This window comes from Leuresthes tenuis, unplaced genomic scaffold (assembly GCF_036924035.1).
Source record: "Leuresthes tenuis unplaced genomic scaffold, fLeuTen1.0.hap1 SCAF_10, whole genome shotgun sequence".
Classification (NCBI taxonomy): Eukaryota; Metazoa; Chordata; class Actinopteri; order Atheriniformes; family Atherinopsidae; genus Leuresthes; species Leuresthes tenuis.
In genome coordinates, this window is record NW_027325364.1 from 9,833,381 (window position 1) to 9,852,417 (window position 19,037).

A 19,037-nucleotide genomic window follows, 5' to 3' on the forward strand; every position below is an offset into this window, starting at 1 on the left:
AAGAAGCTCTCTACGGCTTCCTCAGAATCTCAGATATGATATTGTTGGAGTTGGGAGAACATATTGTAGAACATAATCCTCTTTGGGGTCACTGGTCTAAGGCCTAATCCAAACCGAGTCAAAGTCCTTCTAACGTCTCTGAACGAGCTGATGACAGTCCAGATGTGACGTCACTCTGGTTTCACAGAGCTTTACTGAGTCAGCGATTAGCAGTGCGTGGCAAACTGGGTCGGTCTGGAGCAGGAGTTGGCGACGGAGAAAACATCTGTATCGAAAGGGGTATGATGTCGGATCACGCAGAGACGCAGCACAGTCTCTATTCCTGTCGCCTAGTTTGTGTACCTCTCAGAGAGAAATAACAGGTCCAGTCGAAACAACTTCGGGGATATTCGTCTGGGAAGGCTGGTGCCGAAGTTGCCACTCGGGTGTTCTTCACTATGGATCAGTCCGTCGCAATTCAAGAAACTTTAGAAGGGGAAGAAAATTGCACTATAGTATCCTTTGCGACTTGCGTGCGCCTTTTAATTGATGGTCAAAGATTTAAAGTAAGGATTACCCACTTAAACTGGCACGACACGCTGTGCTGAGAAATCGCAGAGCCCAGGGTGAGGCCTGAAAGACTGGGCTGGGCCACTTACGTGTCTTTAGATAGAAAACAGCCATTTAACTTTGTCAGTGATTGCAATCCAGGAAAGGCGTTGACGGTGCACACAGTTTTTCAGCATAAAAACAGGTTTGGTCAGTAAGTACTTCCCAAAAATAGCCTGTCGTTAATTCTGCAGTAACGCGTGTCATCCACAAGATGGCAGCTTTGTTTCATCAGCCGCTACCACCTTGTTGTTAGAGTTTTCTGATGATGCGACTTAAAAAAAAAGGTTTAAATCTTCACAATTTGAATTAAGATGAAATAAAAAGAGTGCAATGTTTTAAAGTGGTATCAGGGTTTTCATATGATTTCATGTATGCGTTAGTTATCAAATCTTAACCACCATGTAAGCAGAGCTTTAAGGATTCAGGTAGTTTAAATGTATAGTCTTTATCAATGGCGTTACACTGCTTGCTTATCCATGAAAACGTGTCATATATTAATGATGTGCATGTAATGTGCTCAAGTAACATTTCACTTTGTTCTTAACTAAATTGTAAACATGCTGTCCAGTGTGACGTCATCTTTAACGGCGTCACAGAGAGCAGATTGCTGGGACTGGTGGAGTCCGCACAAGAACATTCGTAAGTTTTACCAGCTTTTACCAAACTAGCTTTAACATTCCCTTCTTGTAATATTGTATAACTTGCTTGAGTCAAAATACCTTTTTGTCCACCAATTGCACATGCTTTCTGTAAAATATTCTTTGCAGAATCTTCATTTATACCCATCGAAGAATGGCCATTACAGCTGATGACGTATCACTTGAGGACATTATCCCCATCTCCCTGGACTTCGCTGTTGTCGAAGGTAAATATATTTCATATATATTTTGCCTTTGCTCTGATATATGCGTATGCTGTGTATGGCTGTGTCTGCTCGCGCTTGATGCAATGTAATGATTGCTTGCACTGAAAAGAAAAATGGACATGGCTGTGTTTTCTCTGAAGTATCTTAACACCTTTCTCTTGCTGCACTCTTTTTAGTTTCCTCACCAGAGGAACTTGTGATTGTGGGTGAGTTGCCCTCATTTCCATCACAGCTCAGTCATAATGTGACATGCAAAAAATGAACATAATTTGTTGGGTTTTTTTTAATCATAGGTGCTGATACCAGAGTGAGAATAAGCTACAAGGACGAGGAGTTGGAGCTCAGACTTCCTTTTGGGTCTCACTCGCGTCTCTTTCTCAGCGAAGTCAACAAGGCGTGGAGTGGTGGGTTTGACTGTGCGGGATCTATTTACCTTACAGCTAGTCTTTAAAATTCAGTGAAAGTTTATGGACATTTTAAGGCAAAAAATATTTTTTTAAAGTTATATTTATATGAATCCTTAAATCATTTATCAGCACAGCTGCACAATCATGAACTATCATTTGTCTTGGGTTTGTTGTTAATAACTTCAGATTTTCTTTTCTGATCAAAATTGATCTTGTTTATGTGTGATTAGCACAAATGATCTGCTCTTGTGTGCATGTGGCGTTTGGTTCACAAAAAAGTGAGAGGGACAGAGAGAGGGAAGGGTTGGAGAGCCAGTGTTGTCAGAGACGTGTCAAAATTTCTCCACTGACTCTGTTTCACACCGGAAACCATAGACAAAGAATGTCCGCTGTGTTCCTTACTTTATTTTGTTGTATTTTTGGTGGTACTCCAGGCTGATTCACGAGGGCTTTTAACATGCTGTAGAAAACTAATGCAGAGAGTAATTGGATTCGTCCTCTCATAATCTATTTCTCTTGCTATCCCTGTCTGTCTCTTTCCAGATGTCTGCAGGTCTCCCTCTGAGGTACCAAAGTTTGCATGGATCAAGAAGTACCAGAAAGCTCCCAGAAGCCAGGAAGCCGTCAAACAAGCCCTTGCACCTCTGGCCGCTACTCCTTCGAACCACAACGAGGACCAGAAAACAGGTTTGTCATCTCTTCTCTGTTTGGAAAAGCTCCCAGCCAACATCTCCTGTGTCCTGTAAAAGTCACTAAATTGGGGTATGTCTTCCAGTATAAGTGCTATTAATGACATGACACGCTCTTCTTTTCGTGTCTTGTGTTAGATGGTTTTGGTGTCAAAGCATTAAGTCAGGAAGCTGTGCAATTTTGCAAATACCACTTCCTTTTGGAACTGTCTCAACCTGCACATGCTTTAACTTGAACTTTGTGGTGCAGGTGTAATGCATTACAATTGACCTAAATCCCCTTTAATCGACCCTGTAACCCATGACAATGAGCTATAAGAAATTAAGACACTGTACAAATATTGTCAAATCAAATGTTTAACAGACTAATAGACTTGAGAGCCCTGTTCACAAGTCACAAAGGAACACAAACGAACAAGTGTTGTTTCCTTCTTGAATTGCGCGGGTTTAACTTCCTCTTGTAGTTGAAATTTAACGTAAGTATTTCCGGTGGCATCTTCTGCAGATTGTTTAGCGTCCTGTCTCTGCAGCAGGAGAGTGTAAACTCCTCCTACTATAACGTTAGCATGGGCAGGTCTGAAACACACTGGACATTGGTCTTCTGCACAGAATGCGTGCCAGCGGTACATGGAGATGTCTAGGGTGATGAAAGACTCTGGTATGAAAATGGCTCCGAAAGCTTTGTTTGTTGATTTTTGACGAGACGAAAGAGACGCGGGGGGGAACAGTCAAAAAACTGAGATTGGCTAGCTTAGCTAATGCTAACGAGTAGTAATTCAGAAGGGCTACGTTTAGCCAGAAGCTAAACGGCTTTTCGAGACTCGTCAGACGGAACTGTTTTCGTTATCTTTTTTTTTCTTTCTTCCTTGTAGCAACGCTAAAGTTATCAAGTGATGCATTAGTAACAAGTCACTGCGAACATTTAGTGGATAGTGGGTAAAAAAAAAACAGCTAACGCTAGCACTGTAAGTGATGTCGCTTAGTGATACACCTGTTGTGTTTGGTGTTGCAATAACGTATCTTAGTGACACAATTGTGTCATTCATTGAGACATTTGGCTCTTTGTCGGTGTGCTGTTTCATTTGGCTGTTTCCAGTGAAGCCATAGCTTAACTCAGGTTTCAGTAAACTTTCTTCCGACCGCCTCCCAGTGAGATAAAGATGCTTACTACCTGCTTTACCCTTTATGCAAAGCTTGGCCTCAATTCGGCTCCGAGAGGTTCGAGCGTGTTGTGTGTTTGAAGGATTAAGTTGTAGACGATATAATTAAATGTCCACAGTTGAAGGAAAATTAGACAAGTTGTTGAATTAATTATTTACTAGTGTTTGTATAGGCTGAGATTGCGGAGGGAAGTTGTGCCAAGTTGAACATTTTGTAGTTGTAGTGAAATAGCCGCTACAGTTTTAATACGGAAGCGCCTGAGATCTGAAAAAACAGATTGGCATATATGCTGACTGATGATTAAACTGCAGATAAAGACTCATAGGCGTGTAAATTTGTAGTGAGCAAGGCTTCACCCAACTCTCGTCTCGGGGCTTGAAAGTTTGACTTAAGCTCTTTAGCTGTTGATAAATGCTACAACATTTATACAGTAAGTCATATAATAAGGCAGCTACTCATTCAGATGCTGTTTGTGAAAATGTTTGCTTGGTAGGAGGGAATTTAATCGTACCAAAAACTATTGCATTTTTTGAGTGTTGATTAATGGATGCATTTATCAGAACATGTTCTTATGACTACAGTTTGTATGTGAAACAAGCTCGTTTGAATCCTTGTGGAGCAGATTCACTGTATTTTTGGAGCTTCTGGCACTTGATTGAGATTGAATGCATCCACACCCAGATGGATCAGCTTTTATCAGCTTTGTCCTTACACCCCATTAGCTGATGCTTATGTCTGTCTTAATTCAACTCCGATAACTCAGTTTGACTGCAGTTTGTCTGTGTGCCCTCGTCAGTTTTAGCATTCTTAAAGTAACTCCAAAGGTAATTTCACAGTTTGGTGTTGAAAGTTCCCAGATCCTTTCATGTGGTGTGAAATTTTGCCTTTACTTGGCTTAATGTTTTCTGGGTTCTTTTTAATTTTATTTTATTATTCTAGATAAAACAAACCACATAACTATTTCTCATATCTTGACCTCTTTTCACAGTGTTATACACGCTACATAACCCATTTTCTTTATCAAATCAAAGTGGTGAGCACACTTCCTTCATAAAAAAGAAACAAACAGCAACGATAATACTGCCTGCCTGCAACAGTAATGATAACAGCGGTTGACTTTTTATTTCTTAATTTATATATGCACAGAAATTTTTTTTTTTTTTGAAAAGTGCTTTTTATGATAAACATTTATGTTTAAAAATGAAAATGGTGAATGAAATGGTGACATTTAACAGTCACACTGGAGGTTAGCATCACTGTGACATAATGCTCTGAAAAAGTGCCCTCATGGTATTTAGTCACTGTCGTAACTTGGGTTTATAGGGCGGCATTGTGTCCTCATTTCTCACACTGACATTTGTGAAATGAGGACACATTCTGAAACAATTCAAAATGGTGATTGTATGGATGCATTGCAGTGTGGCGTGGTATATATTTGTATGTGCTAACCTTTGGAGTCAGACAAAGAAGGAAACAAACCCACTGCAGACTGTCATCTGATTTTAATAGAGTTATATTGGGTTTTAGTTTTCCACTTAGTGGTCACATTATGTTCTTTAAAGAAACCCTTTTCTGGGTCATTATGCTGTGGTGGTGGTCAGGTGCAGTCTTGATGTAGCCTGCTGTAGCATTGTAGAGTTTAATTTCCTTCTCAAAGAATTCAGCTTTCTCTTTCAGCGGAGCCAGCTGTGTTCCCTGCCAAGCTGCCGGAGACAGGGCTCATGCTGTCTCATACTTCACAGTCAGCCATTAAATCCACCTACTTAGAATGCAATAACTGTAACGAACTGCAAAAGTCAACCTCACTCGATTGAACAACTAAGCCCTGACTTGGTATTGTTTAGAATGACTTGTTTGGTTTTAGTCTTAACAGTAATTTCCTTCAGTTTACTCCCTAATGTAGATCTTGTGCAGCTTAAATATTGGTTTACTAAACAATGGATTTGTTCTCAGTGAAGTGATTTTTTTTTCCTCCCCCCAGGGTGTTCATTATGCTAAGCACATTATTAGCAGCTGAAAAACACAGTAGCACACACTTTACAGGGTTAACGGGAACATGTAAACAAGCGTTTTATGTGCTGGAATCCTGATATTGACATTTGTGTTTGATCTCATTTGTCTTCCACAGCAGAGAAATCGTCTGACAAAAAGGGAGTTTTAGAAAAGGAGAAAAGTTCTAACAGTGGCACACAGAAGTCCAAATTGCATTCCAGTCAAGAGAGGTAAGGCTCTTCTTTGAGTGTTCTCCAATTGAATGCAAGTTACTCTGAATCTAAGTTGTGCAACCAATCATAATTTATTTTCTGTTGTGATTGAGAAAAAAACCCTTTCCTGCACATCTGCAGGTGTGCCTGTGCACTTCCTTAAAGCCCTAAATGATTCCCTGCCAGGCCTTGCACTGGAACAGACTCCATGTGTTATCGCTGCTCGAAACCAAACTCTTAATCTCTTCAAGGTTGCATGAAACTGATCACAAAGGGGTAAAAGAGGAGCCATGATTTAAGAATCCTTACTAGCAGCACATGAAGCTGTTAAGCAAACATTAGGTGTATGAGGTCTAGCTTTGCTTAGTTTGTAAGCCCTCTGTCAGCATTCTTGTGTTCTCTCCCTTTTATGATGCTTTGCAAAAGATAAGTTAGATTCTTAGATATTTGTGTTCAGTTATATAACCTGGAAGCTTCTTGAAATGGAGGCTTAGTATGAAGATGGTGTTTGGTTACATTTTATTCCTGGAAGATTACTCCAGCTAAGCATAAAGCATTTCTTTGACTTCCCTTTCTATGTTGACAGTAGGGCTGCATGATTCAGGATAGAATTAAGATCATGATTCTCTGGTACATTTTCTTTTTTCTCGCAAAATGTTTATCGTACTGATGAACTTTAACTAAACAACTTTATAAAGGAGCTCACCTATTGCCAGATGGAGTCTATGGCCAAAACATGGCAGCCTGGTCCAGTCATTGAGGGAGATGGTCTTTACTGCGTTTTGCCCGTTGTCTGTTGTGATGCAGGTCAGTTTATTAACTTTCAGATTCCAAGAGAGGCATCCTTTAATGCCTGTGCGAGGGCCTCTCCTGTACGATCTTCAGGGGAAAAAGCTGTCTGTAAGCACCGGCTTTTCATAGTGAAATCAGGCGCTATAAAATTAACCGTCATGCTCAAATATGGGTCCATTTGAAAAGTATTTGCAGGAAGGCATCAAGTACCGTTCGTCAAGAGTGTTTATCATCCTCTGAAATCCCTCATGTTGTACAGTGTTTATTGGGGCCATGTCATTGGCCAGGTGATGTGTGACAGCTGCTTTGATCTCCTTTTGTCTACTGGAGTTTGGTGGGTATGGCGTTGCATTGTACAAGGCTCTGGTTTTTAACGTCTGTCTTTGTTCCTTGGTTTGTACGGTTTCATCATGCTGTACTTTGTGGTGACATTTAAGGTGGTTGAAGAGATTTGTGCTGTTGCTTTGCGGTGCTGCAACCAGGGCAAAACACACTTTACAATATACCTCGCGCTGTTTGTCATCCTCTGGCTTAAATCCAAAATACATCCACACCGCCAAATGAAAGCCTTTTTTGGGCGCGAGTTCGGTTCGCTTGGGTGGGTGACTCTCGCCACTACCACTTGGGTTTTTGTCGCCATCCATTTAACCCTCCTCACTGCAGAACTTCCTCCGCTCTAACTTGTAACGACGCTTTACCATAGGATGAGGGAGGAGACATCGGCAGTGCTGCGTTTGGGGGTGCTTGAAAAAAATCTGTGATATAAAATGCTCAGAATCGCTGTGTGTAGAAATGAGAATGGAGATCGTGATTTTGTAACGATTTATCATGCAGCCCGAATTGACAGCATGGACATATAACTTGACTGCATAGCTCTAAGTTGTTGTCAGTGTAGTGTTTAACTGCACAGAAGGCTCTTTGAATGGAGCACTGCATTATGCCTCTGCTGATGTCTATGCTAGAAATGACTCGCTTATAGAAATGTGGCCTCTTGAAATTAGGCAGGAAATGTAGACCACACAAGTATGTATGATCCATCTAACACTTGTCTGTAAAATCACACCAGTATGACAGAATGCTTCTTTCTTGGTCTTTCACCACACATTGCTAACCACTTCATCCTACTGTATGGTGTGCCGTCCGGGCATCTCTAGCCGGGAAGACCGGGATGACCTTGTGCGCTCATCCAGTCACACCACATCAAACAAAGCTCAGATATTGGCCATGCCACAGTTTGGCCTCCGTGACAACCTCATCAAGTGTGAGCTGCTGAAAAATGAGGACTCTTACACCTATCTGGAGCACTTCAGGTATGATACTCTCAGTTCTGTGCTGTGCTAGTTTAGATCTGAAAATGTTATGTCTTGGCAGTCTGGTTGGGGCTGCTGTAAGAGTCTGACTATTTTTACAAACACAAGTTGGGTTGTACTATATTTTATTGGTCGGTAAAAACTCAGAAATAGTTTCTGTGTGAGCGTGAACAGTGTGCTCCTGCAGTCTTACAGCTTCGATCTCAGTGTTATATAAAAAGAATGAGTCACTATCTGTGACTTTTATTGCTGTGTACCAAACTGAACACTGCTATGCACAGTGTGGTAAATAGACAGTTTGTCTGTCAAGCATGTTTGGTTTCTGTAAAGAGATGACTAAAAACTTAACCACATGACTTTTAAAATAAAACAATTATTTTCTGAAGTCAGCATATGGATTTTGTGATTAGCCACACTTCTATTGATCCGTTTAACCATATAAAGAGTAAACCGAAACCAATGTACAAAAAGCCTATAGTCTATAGGTCTATAATATATGCCAAAATTGTAAAAGAAATGATGTGATCCATAGTTTGAACTTTCATATGGAAAACATAATGTTATTTAACATACTGCTAAGAAAAGACTGTAACATGCTTGGTTGCATCTGATACAAAGATCTTTTGATATGAACACTGTTTTCTCTCTGTGGGTAATTGAGGCCAGGGCCACTCGGATAGAAAGTGTTGCACAGTGCACAGTTGATCAGCACAAAACAGCTCAATGCTGCCCCATCTAAAAGTGCATGTGCAAAAACCCATATGAGCTTGAAGGTCAGATATATATATTCTATTGAATGGAAAAAAGGCAGATTTCAATCTGAACCTGCAGAATAAATCTCAGTGGGGATGAAAACGACAAGGACTTGCCTCTCTCAAAATGTCTCACAATTCATGTGCCCTTCAGCGACCCACTAATGTCACAGTGAGTCTGCTCTTTGGTCAACAGATCATTTGTTCTTATTCTCTATAATGTCTTTGTACTGTAAGCAGTTTGAAGAACGTAACTCGTTCTTTCACTGATCAGGATTTCTCTTTCACTGCCACGTCAGTCAGCTTTTTTTAGTTTCACTGCTGAATTTTCCCTCGACATGTTTAGGTAACACCAGAAGAAAATATTTTGTTAGTCCAACCAAAAAAAGTTTTTATTTTTTATGTAATCTAAATGTAAGCATATGTTAATGCAGACGAATTTTGAATTAAGCCTCTTTCACACATGCGTTGCGCCTTATCAGCACAAAGAAGACGTCCTCATTTACCCGCTGCTGTTCCTTCCTCATAATTCACACATGCCAAGCAGAGGAGTGTCACTGACTGTTTATTTTGTCAGATGGCCACACACGTAAGAGATTGTAATAGATCAGCCCATTGGGACGAGACGTTAACTCAACTTCACTTGAATTATTTCCAGACTGTAACTCTTCTTTAATAACAGCTGTTACATGCAGCTGCATGTAACCATGCTGAGTGTTACCTTTTATATAAAGCCTTTTGGGTTAAGAGATGTTAAAGGGTCTAAATTATCACTTATTTTTATCTTCTATGCCAATATGTTATCCTCATCCTGGGGTGAAATGCCTCACATTCCCTTAAAAAAAAAAAAAAAAAGCAGTTGCTTTGTCACTGCTCTTCCTGACAGAGGTGTCATCACACTGCCAATAACACTTGACCCACTGTTGCTGATGGTCTGCTGAAATCCGTGTGAAGCAAGCAGTAGTATGATGCTAATGAGACCTGTTGTAGTCAAACCAAAGGAAGAGGCACGTCGCAAGTGTCAGAACAATGTCACGTCTTTCTTTAATACAGCCTCCATGCATGAACTGTGCAGACAGAAGCCCACTGTAACAAAGTGCCATAGCTTCTTGCCTCACTGTTTGTTCGTCCATACATGTGGAGTCGTTTGAAATTGCTTTAATGCATATCAGTGCACATCAAGTACATTTTGGAGATATGATTAAACCACAGTGCTGCAGTTCAGCTCATTTTTATTTTTATTATTTCACTCTTTTAGTCTTCCAAGATGGAGATAACGGTTTTGCTGTAGTCCCTCAGGGTTAGCAGGATCAACTTTAGTTAGATTTTTCTCCTTTGTGCACGCTTTTCATCTTTCCTCGTCCTGTTTCAGCTTTTTTCTTGGCACGTACAATGTGAATGGACAGGCGCCAAAGGAAAGCCTCCATCCTTGGCTGAGCTGCAATCTAAACCCTCCTGACATATACTGCGTAGGGTAAGTCATATTCAGCCTGCAATTCTTTGCCTAATCCCATTACAGAGACAGACATGAACCGCTCAAAACTCTGACAGAGGCATGCAGCCATTGAACCAGGTTTAAGTTTGAGAAAAAGAAAAAAGAAAAAGAACGTGCCCACCCACAGACTTCAGCTATGCATGCTCACTAATCCTGCCTATGTTTCATTTTGCTGCTTTGGTGTACAGGAGTGAAGAAGTTTACTGAATACCACAGCAGTTTCTGGAAGAAGTACAGTCAAACTCATTAAGTTTTTACTAAGTTTGCCCAACTTTATAGTTTTCAGGAGCTTGACCTCAGCAAAGAAGCTTTTTTCTTCAGTGACACCCCTAAAGAGCTGGAGTGGACAAAGGCCGTGTCCGATGGGTTGCATCCAGACGCCAAGTATGCCTTAGTAAGGAGATCTCTTTTTCTCTAATCCTGATTTAATTCATAACTGCATGTTGTCTGCCTTAGTGGGTAATGGGTGGCTCCATTTAATTTGGGAGGCAGTGGCAGCTTTAGCTTTTGCCAGTTACATTTGGAATTAGTTTTTGGGACAGTTATTTTTTTCCATGTCTGAGCTTAGTCAGATCTCATATTATTCACTTTCCTCTACTTCCCTTTTCTCCGAGTGCTGACTCTTGTCTTATTAGCTTCCTCATTTTTTGCCTCTCTGGTTTATTCAAGTCATCTTAAGAATTTACAGGATGTGTGTCTGAGTCGAGGAGCCAGTATAATGACACGTCATTTCTTCTTCCACACTTGACTGATCTTATACTGACACTGTGCAACTCAGCCAGCTGAAACATAAATGTCTTCGTGTTTATATCTAAATGTTGACTCATGTAGGATTGATGGGTATCTCCACTGAAATGTTTTGCTTCTTTCCATGCACAACAGCCTCGTAATTTTGGATGCTTATTTCTTCTTCTATTTATCTTGAGATGAGAGAAAGGATGAGACTGAATGACTTTGAATGTTCTGGTTTTTGTTATGGCAATAAGAAAATAAAAAAGGCTGGTTGTGGATTGCTGAATATATTTTCTTGCATCTTTTTTAACTCGTATCTGTACACTTGTCATCTGCTTTTTACAGGTGAAGTTGGTGCGTCTTGTGGGTATCATGCTGATCTTCTATGTGAAGAAAGAACATGCAGAGTTCATCTCTGATGTGGAGGCTGAGACTGTGGGCACTGGCATTATGGGAAGGATGGTGAGGACTGCTTCTACTCTGCTCTTTCATTCACAAAGGGGTTTCAGAAATGGTGTGAAGATATCATGTTACACGAGTCACTAATGTTGATGTGGCTGATCAGAGTTTCAGCTTAGTTGATGTTTGTGTGTGATACCTGGATGAGAACAAAAGAAAAGGGCTTTTGCTGATTTCTTTTCTTTATTGCTTTATCAGAAAGTAATAAACATATTTCCAAGATGAGCTCTGTCAGTCATCGGCTTCTGAAGTTTAAATGCCGGCATTGTTGTCTCCTCCTCATAAAGTGGCTTTCGATTCCCATCATATTAGGATGCATTGATTATGGCAAACAGATTGTAAGGGCTGAATTCTTATCAATAGTAGCTGTAAACATTGATTTTAGATTATTACAAGAAATAGAAACAAAAAAGACTAGACTTATTCAGAGAATGAGGCCATATTTTGCATTAGGGTTTGATGTATTCATGTAAATTGAGAATCTTCTCTGCCTCCTCCTTTGGACTGTTCACTTCAGTGCCTATTTATCCATGATGCATTACATCCAGCTGCTCCTGCTCATTCCACATGTTACTCGGTTATTTTTGTCTCATATGGCCATGCTTACTTAGCAGTCCCTGCAGTTTAGTGCAGATGGCTGGTCCATGACCAGTGGAGGACCTTTATGTGGATGTGCCAGGTTTTCTTTCAGTACTAAGAGAGTGGTTTCTAATTTGCATCAGGAATCATTTGAAACATGAAAGTGGTTTCATTACTTTTTCTAAAAATTCTTCTGACTGGATTTTTCCAACACGTGACAATATTTTACTGATTCACAGGGAAACAAAGGTGCCGTGTCAGTCCGATTTCGCTTCCACAACTCTGATATCTGCGTGGTCAACTCTCACCTTGCTGCACATGTTGAAGAATATGAAAGACGTAATCAAGACTACAAGGATATTTGCAGCCGTCTTCAGTTCCGGCAACTCGACCCTAGCCAGCCTCCACTCACTATCATGAAGCACAAGTGCGTAACCATTACTGTATCGTAGTTACTGTAGTTCAAATGGTTAGAAAGGTATTTGTGTATGTATTATGTTGCTGCATCAAATACACAACATAAAGTAAGCCGTCCTGATTTGGAATTAATAACTGTTTGCATTCCTTTTATTCCTAAAAGCTATTTGCTACTACCGTCTATTCAAACCCACTCATGTTTCGATTTATGTTCATTATAGGATTGAAATGCATGTTATAGCTTCGTGTGACACTGGAAATCCTATGCATCTGTCATATTATATTCTGTTTCTGTTTGTGTCTCTCTGTGCTCCCTTGATCAGTGTGATCTTATGGATTGGGGACCTCAACTACAGAATTGGCGACCTTGACGTTGACAGTGTGAAAGAGCTAATCAGCAAGAAGGACTTTGAGACATTGCACAATTATGATCAGGTGATATTGATCTCTCTTTTTTCAGTTTTGTTTCAATAGCACAAACTAATCATTCGTGTTCATGAGTGCTGATATTCATCAGCTGTGTATGGTCCTCAGCTCAAGAGGCAGATCGATGAAGAAGCTGTGTTTGTTGGCTTTGAGGAAGGAGGGATTGATTTTCAGCCTACTTACAAATATGACACCGGCTCTGATAAATGGGATACGAGGTAATCTCTAATGAAAGCCTGAGTACAAATGGAAGAAAGCATTAATTTTAGAAGAATATCGGTCTTCACTGATGTATTTTTATTTATTTTTTGTTTTATCAAACTGAGAGTTGGTGGAGAAAGACATTTTTAAAACACAGAGAGCAAATCAGCTCATCCAGAAATATTTCTCCATAGAAATTTTTATTCCATCTCCTCAATTAAATATTTATCAGAAGCTTTTTAAAGTCGCAGGCATCGCTTTACTCAGCAGCTCAACTCCGTTTTATGAGAATTTACAAGTTCTGATCAAATTTAAGGTTGAATACTGCAGATTTAAGGGGATATATCGGCCCATTAAAAAGCGGCTTGCTTTGGATTTGCAGGTGAAACATGTGCAAGCTTATATTGCACCAAAGGCACTTAATCAGAAAACACACTTTAATTTATTTCGGTGGCCTTGGTAAATTGCGTTTTCCACCCAGTTGTTTTGTTAATTAACGTTATCGCCAAACAGTTAATGTGACCTTGAATTGGCGAAGCAGTGTTTTGGTATTTTGTTCACTCGTGCCACCCAACACAATATCCCTGCTGGGACAATATCAGTGACCTTAATAACAACATATGTACAAATTAGCTATGAGACAGAGATACTTCCAGTACCAACAAAATGAACTCTTGAGATTTGATGACTGTCACTTCCTCCTCTGCATGTAGTGAAAAATGTCGCGTCCCTGCGTGGTGTGACCGTATCCTGTGGAGAGGGAAGAACATCAAACAGCAGCATTACCAGAGTCATATGGCTCTGAAGACCAGTGACCATAAACCTGTCAGTTCTCTGCTCATCATCGGGGTAAAGCCTGTAGCCTTATTTCATCTGTAATTTAGTTTGGTTTCATTCTTCCTCTTTTGAAACACATAAAACCTGTGCCAGTTAAAAGTGCATTAGGATTTGACTTCAGCTATTATTTTAATGTGAAAGAGAATTTTGTTGAGGTAGCATGATGTCACTGCAATATTTTTTTGATGGCCCTTTGATGGAGCAATTTTTCTTTGCCTCTGACTCCCTCCTGTTTGTTGCCACAGATCAAGAGAATAAATGCTGAGGCCTATAAGAAAACCTTTGAAGAGATTGTACGCAATATAGACAAAATGGAGAATGAATGTATCCCATCTGTAACCTTGTCCAAGCGAGAGGTATAAAGTTTCTTATGCTGTTTCATCCCATAATTTATATTGTAATGTGAGTCGTAATACCTTTTGATACACCTCCTGTGATCAATTTCCTTCTCACTGTCATCTTAATAGACTGTGCAAACCATCACCACTGATGGAATGTATTGATCTTTGGCATTGAGTCTGTTGAAGAAAATTTAAAGTGTGTCACATGATGTTTTTTTTTTCCAATCTTGCTTCCTGAATCTGTATTATTTCAGTTCCACTTCAAGGATGTGAAGTACATGCAACATCAGGCGGAGACACTGACCCTCTTGAATGATGGACAGGTCCCGTGTCAGTTTGAGTTTATCCAGAAGCCGAATGAGGCCACATACTGCAAGCCGTGGCTCACAGCCAACCCTCCTAAAGGCTTTATTGCTCAGGGTGAGACACATCAAGAGTTTTTTTTCTAATCCATTTGCCACAGACCTAACATCAGAGCTCTGCTTTTAGTCTGCTTCTTTAGTCATTATTTTGGTATTTCTTCTTTTTACGAGTTTGGAAAGATGAAATTTCATCAATCTTTGTAACAACAGCTTCATTGTGATGCTTCATAAATCTTCACAAAGCACTTCCTCAGAAGTTGCTTGTAGTGCAGGCCGTAGTACAGCCTAACAACAGCCTGAATTGGCCACCTTCTCTTCTCTTCGTTCTTTAGGTGGTACTGTGAACATTGAGCTTGAGGTTTTTGTAAACCGCTCAACAGCACCAGATCTTAATTGCGGCAAGCAGCAGATTGAAGACATTTTGGTGCTCCATCTAGAGCGGGGCAAGGACTACTTCATTTCTGTAACAGGGAACTATATGCCGAGCTGCTATGGCACCTCTATTTATTCTTTGTGCCATCTGAGGGAACCCATTCAAGACATGTCGCCAGAGACCCTCCGTACACTTGTGAGTACCTCACTGAAATCTTTTTCATTTGTTGCCGTCCCACAGCAAAGAAGTTTTGAGATCGTTGGCGTGCTGATTATGTTACAATTAAACTGCAGTCTTTTCGCTCTGTTTGTTCAGGCTGATGTGTCTGGATATGAGAATGCAGCAAGTACAGAGAAACCTCTTGACATTCCTAAAGAACTCTGGATGATGGTGGATCACTTATTCCGCAATGCAGTTAAACAGGTGCGAAAATCTGGTGATGCATGTTTCAGTTTGATCAAATCTGATAAAATACAGAACACTTCATTTATACTTTGTGTTAGTTTCGGCTGATTAGCTCTGCTCTGGGTAGCCTCCTGGGCTTTTTATTCATGACGACACATAAATTGGAAATGAGAGACAAATATTCGAACTCAGTCTGATTTTTGAGTGAAACTGCTATAACCGGCAAATGTAAAATGGCTGCAGTTTAATCCAGGAAGGAATTGTCAGCATTAAAAGTAAAATAGCTCTTGCCCCTTGGTGCTTTTGCGTGCACTTTTACAAGGACAGCCAAATAACTTATCCACCAAAACTGCCTTCATTCCTTCTGCAGCAGGTCGCTTTGTTCTTGAAGCAGCATTTTTCGTCAGGAAAAAAGTGCTTCGTTCTTTGATTTGTTCTCCTGTTTGATTGACTGTACTGTGTGGTGTTTTCTTTTTTCCTCCGCATGTAACAGCTCAACTTGATAGCATTCACTTTTTGGACCAGGTATTTTGGCTTATTTGTTTTTCACTGCAGAAATTACTGCCATGACATAGGTGGCTGATCATCCTAACAGTGCAGCGTGAAACAGGACACTACACTGTTAGGTGTGTGTTCATCATGTGAGTAGTAGTGGGTAGTCGACTCTGAGTACATAGGGGTTTGACATCTTCCATAGTACGGATAGCTCACCAGGGCTAATCTGAGAGAGGGGGGGTAAGAGCCAGGGGAAAGAAACTCAAGTCAAGTCAGATTTATTTGTATAGCACATTTCATGTACAAAACAATTCCAAGTGCTTTACATAAAATAAAAGCATTGCAGCGGGGAGTGGAAGAAGCATTAAAAATACATAAAAGAATGTAAAGAGAAAAAAGTAAAATGATTAAAATGAAATCAAAATGAACAAGCAAGAGTCAAGATAAATGAAAAGATACCATGCAAATTTCATGCATAGACACATGAGAAAAGAAATGTTTTTAACTTGGTTCTAAAAATGTCTACATTTGGTGACAGTTTAATCTCCACTGGCAGTTTGTTCCACTTGTTTGCAGCATAAAAGCTATTATCTTCAGGTTTAGTCTGGACTCTGGAGTGGACTAGACTAGCTGACTTGAGAAAGAGGGTTAAGCTAAGCCAGTGCAGTGAAAACCACCTGTTGTCATACATGCTACAATTGCCACAGGAAGGCATTGTGATAATTTAGAAATACAGACAGAAAACCACTGCATTTATTTTGCTGGGGATGGGTTTTTGACATTTGATTTAAAAAAAAAAAAAAAAAAAAAAAACAAACAAACAAAAAAAAACAAAGAGATACTTTGAAACGGAATAATTGCCCCCTGGATTACATCGCAACTGTTTTGTAGTTATTGGTTGTACTCTTCTTGCTCAATATTGGATCAGTTCTATACAATTGTAATTTTTTTTAACCATTTATGCTTAAGAGATTTTAAAGGTTTAAATTCTGGTTTGAAAATACCAAAATTTTTCATCCAGCAGTATGAAGCAATAGTGACCAGCACTGAAGTTACTTTATAGAGCATCTAAATTGATTATCTCTCTGATCTCTTCTTCTTTTCTTTTTTTTTTTTCTTGGTTCAGATCACTTAAACAACCAGCCATTCATATTAAATTAATTCAGTTATTCCACTGTTCCTCGAGCCATAAAACATTTTTTTTCAGTCAGACTAAACCTGTGCTCTTGAAAGACTCAGTCAAAGCATGCTGTCTTCTTCTTACAGGAAGATGTATTTCAGCAGCCTGGGCTTCGGAGTGAATTTGGAGAAATAAGGGATTGTCTTGACACAGGGATGCCAGACTCCCTCCGTATCCTTCTGTGATGACAAATTATGAGAATTAGTTGTTACCATGAAACATTTGAAGTTGCAAGTATGATCTGTGCATATTTTTGTTATTTTCTCATTGAACCATAGTACATTGAGTTTGAAATGTAATGATTTCACATCTGTATTAGATAAACACTGATTCATCAACCGGTTGAACGGTTATTCAAATACCAAAGACGGGGCTGACAGGGATATATAATGCTGTCAATTAAAAGCATGCAGAATGCCAGTATGATGGCAATCCATCAAAACATTGTCATTTTTTTGTATCTAGTCTGATAGTTCAATTGGTTTTGATTGAGCCCTGGAATGTAACAGTATATTTGATTCTCATCTGGTACCTCCATATTGTGTACAAGCATTATGACCCTTGACTCTGTGTTGATCTGCAGCGGGCAGTAATCACTCTGTGGCAGAGGCCTTGCTTCTCTTTCTAGATGCCCTCCCAGAGCCTGTGGTCCCTTACTCTTTTTACCAGCAGTGCCTAGAATGCTGCTCCAATGCCAGCCAGTGTGAGAAAGTAAGTGAAACAGCCAGCAGATATTTCCAATTCTATTCGGAGAGGTTTCAAATTGTAAAATTATTATTATATATACATTTTTTTTAATGTAATTTTTATTTCTTGTGTCCTTAGGTTGTTTCCACGCTACCTCAGTGCCATAAAAATGTGTTTAACTATTTAGCTGCCTTTCTCCGTGAGCTCTTGAAGAATTCTGCTAGCAATCGATTAGATGTCGGCATCTTGGGTAAGAAAAGGAGAAAAGTTGTTTTTTGTTATTAGTGAATGTGTGGTTTTATAGTGTGTTGTGCTTCAGTCAGCGTGTGTTGCGCATGTGAAAAGAACCATGGAAAAGTGAAAATGAAAATCCTTTTAAGCATTCTCTTTTGTAAAGCGAATCCTTCCCTGTATAAATGTGTAAACAATAGCAACAAAATGAACAACAATTATTGAAAATTCCTTGTTTCTTGTCACATTTCTCAGAATGTACCTAAAATGTAGTTGTGTTCATGAGGTTAGCACATCCTTAGGACCGAAGAAAAAAAGTCACCTTGGTACGCTGTTTAACATCAAACTACTAGGCAGTAGGAATAATTCATTTTCTTTATGCATAGCCACCATTTTCGCCTCCTTGCTCCTGAGGTCATCTAAGAAGCAGGATCTTGCCGAGAAAAGAAAGACTCAGGAGTTCTTTCAGCACTTCCTGACCCAAGGCTCCTCCTAGAAGGAGGTTTCTTCCTCTTTGCTGAAGCTGAACACTAGAAATCTGTTATGTCCAGTATTTGAAATAAACTGTAAAGATTTGTTATATTCCCAGATGGCTCTTTGTGTAGGTATATAATGTAATGACAAAAAGACATAGTTATTGTATGATAATAGTTTCAAAACAATTCTTGTTTTCTATTGATGCACATTTTATTGTATGTCATTGATCATCTGTGGAAAACTAACAGTTTTTATTGTATGTATATTTTATTTAAAAGAATAATTTGTATTTTAATGCTCCTGATCTCAACGGCATATTGTTTTTATATTAAAAAAAAGACATTGGAAACCAAATGTGTCAGTGGAGATTATTTAATTATTTATTTAATTTATTTTTATTTTATTTAAACTGTTCCAATTTTACAACCAAACAACATTTAAACAACGTTTACTTACCAACCTATTGCGACATATAAGTCTGTGGATTTATAATGATTTAGTTTAATGATTTTAAGTGATATTTAATTTCCCATAATTCATCACGGATGGCTATGATCTGTGACGTTGTA

General features: G+C 39.4%; 1 protein-coding gene across 3 annotated transcripts; it reads left to right on the plus strand.

The window, feature by feature from the left end:
- The first annotated feature begins 181 nt into the window (after positions 1 to 181).
- Positions 182 to 18,795, plus strand: inpp5b (inositol polyphosphate-5-phosphatase B). 3 transcript variants are annotated; one of them, XM_072393867.1, is made up of 23 exons: positions 182 to 493; positions 1,150 to 1,230; positions 1,359 to 1,456; positions 1,633 to 1,662; positions 1,750 to 1,860; positions 2,407 to 2,550; positions 5,842 to 5,935; positions 7,864 to 8,019; positions 10,144 to 10,245; positions 10,546 to 10,660; positions 11,344 to 11,460; positions 12,276 to 12,463; positions 12,777 to 12,888; positions 12,988 to 13,097; positions 13,794 to 13,929; positions 14,163 to 14,273; positions 14,513 to 14,678; positions 14,953 to 15,188; positions 15,309 to 15,416; positions 17,160 to 17,244; positions 17,657 to 17,784; positions 17,899 to 18,010; positions 18,378 to 18,795. In XM_072393867.1, the coding sequence occupies exons 1-23, from the start codon at positions 438 to 440 to the stop codon at positions 18,485 to 18,487; spliced, it is 2,706 nt and encodes a 901-aa protein (XP_072249968.1). In that variant the 5' UTR covers positions 182 to 437; the 3' UTR covers positions 18,488 to 18,795. The 3 variants fall into 3 exon arrangements, with proteins under 3 accessions (XP_072249968.1, XP_072249966.1, XP_072249967.1); XM_072393865.1 differs by lacking the exon at positions 182 to 493 and having other exon boundaries at positions 1,157 to 1,230; XM_072393866.1 differs by lacking the exons at positions 182 to 493; positions 1,150 to 1,230; positions 1,359 to 1,456; ... (1 more) ...; positions 1,750 to 1,860; positions 2,407 to 2,550 and adding an exon at positions 3,066 to 3,210 and having other exon boundaries at positions 18,378 to 18,794.
- The last annotated feature ends 242 nt before the right edge of the window (positions 18,796 to 19,037 follow it).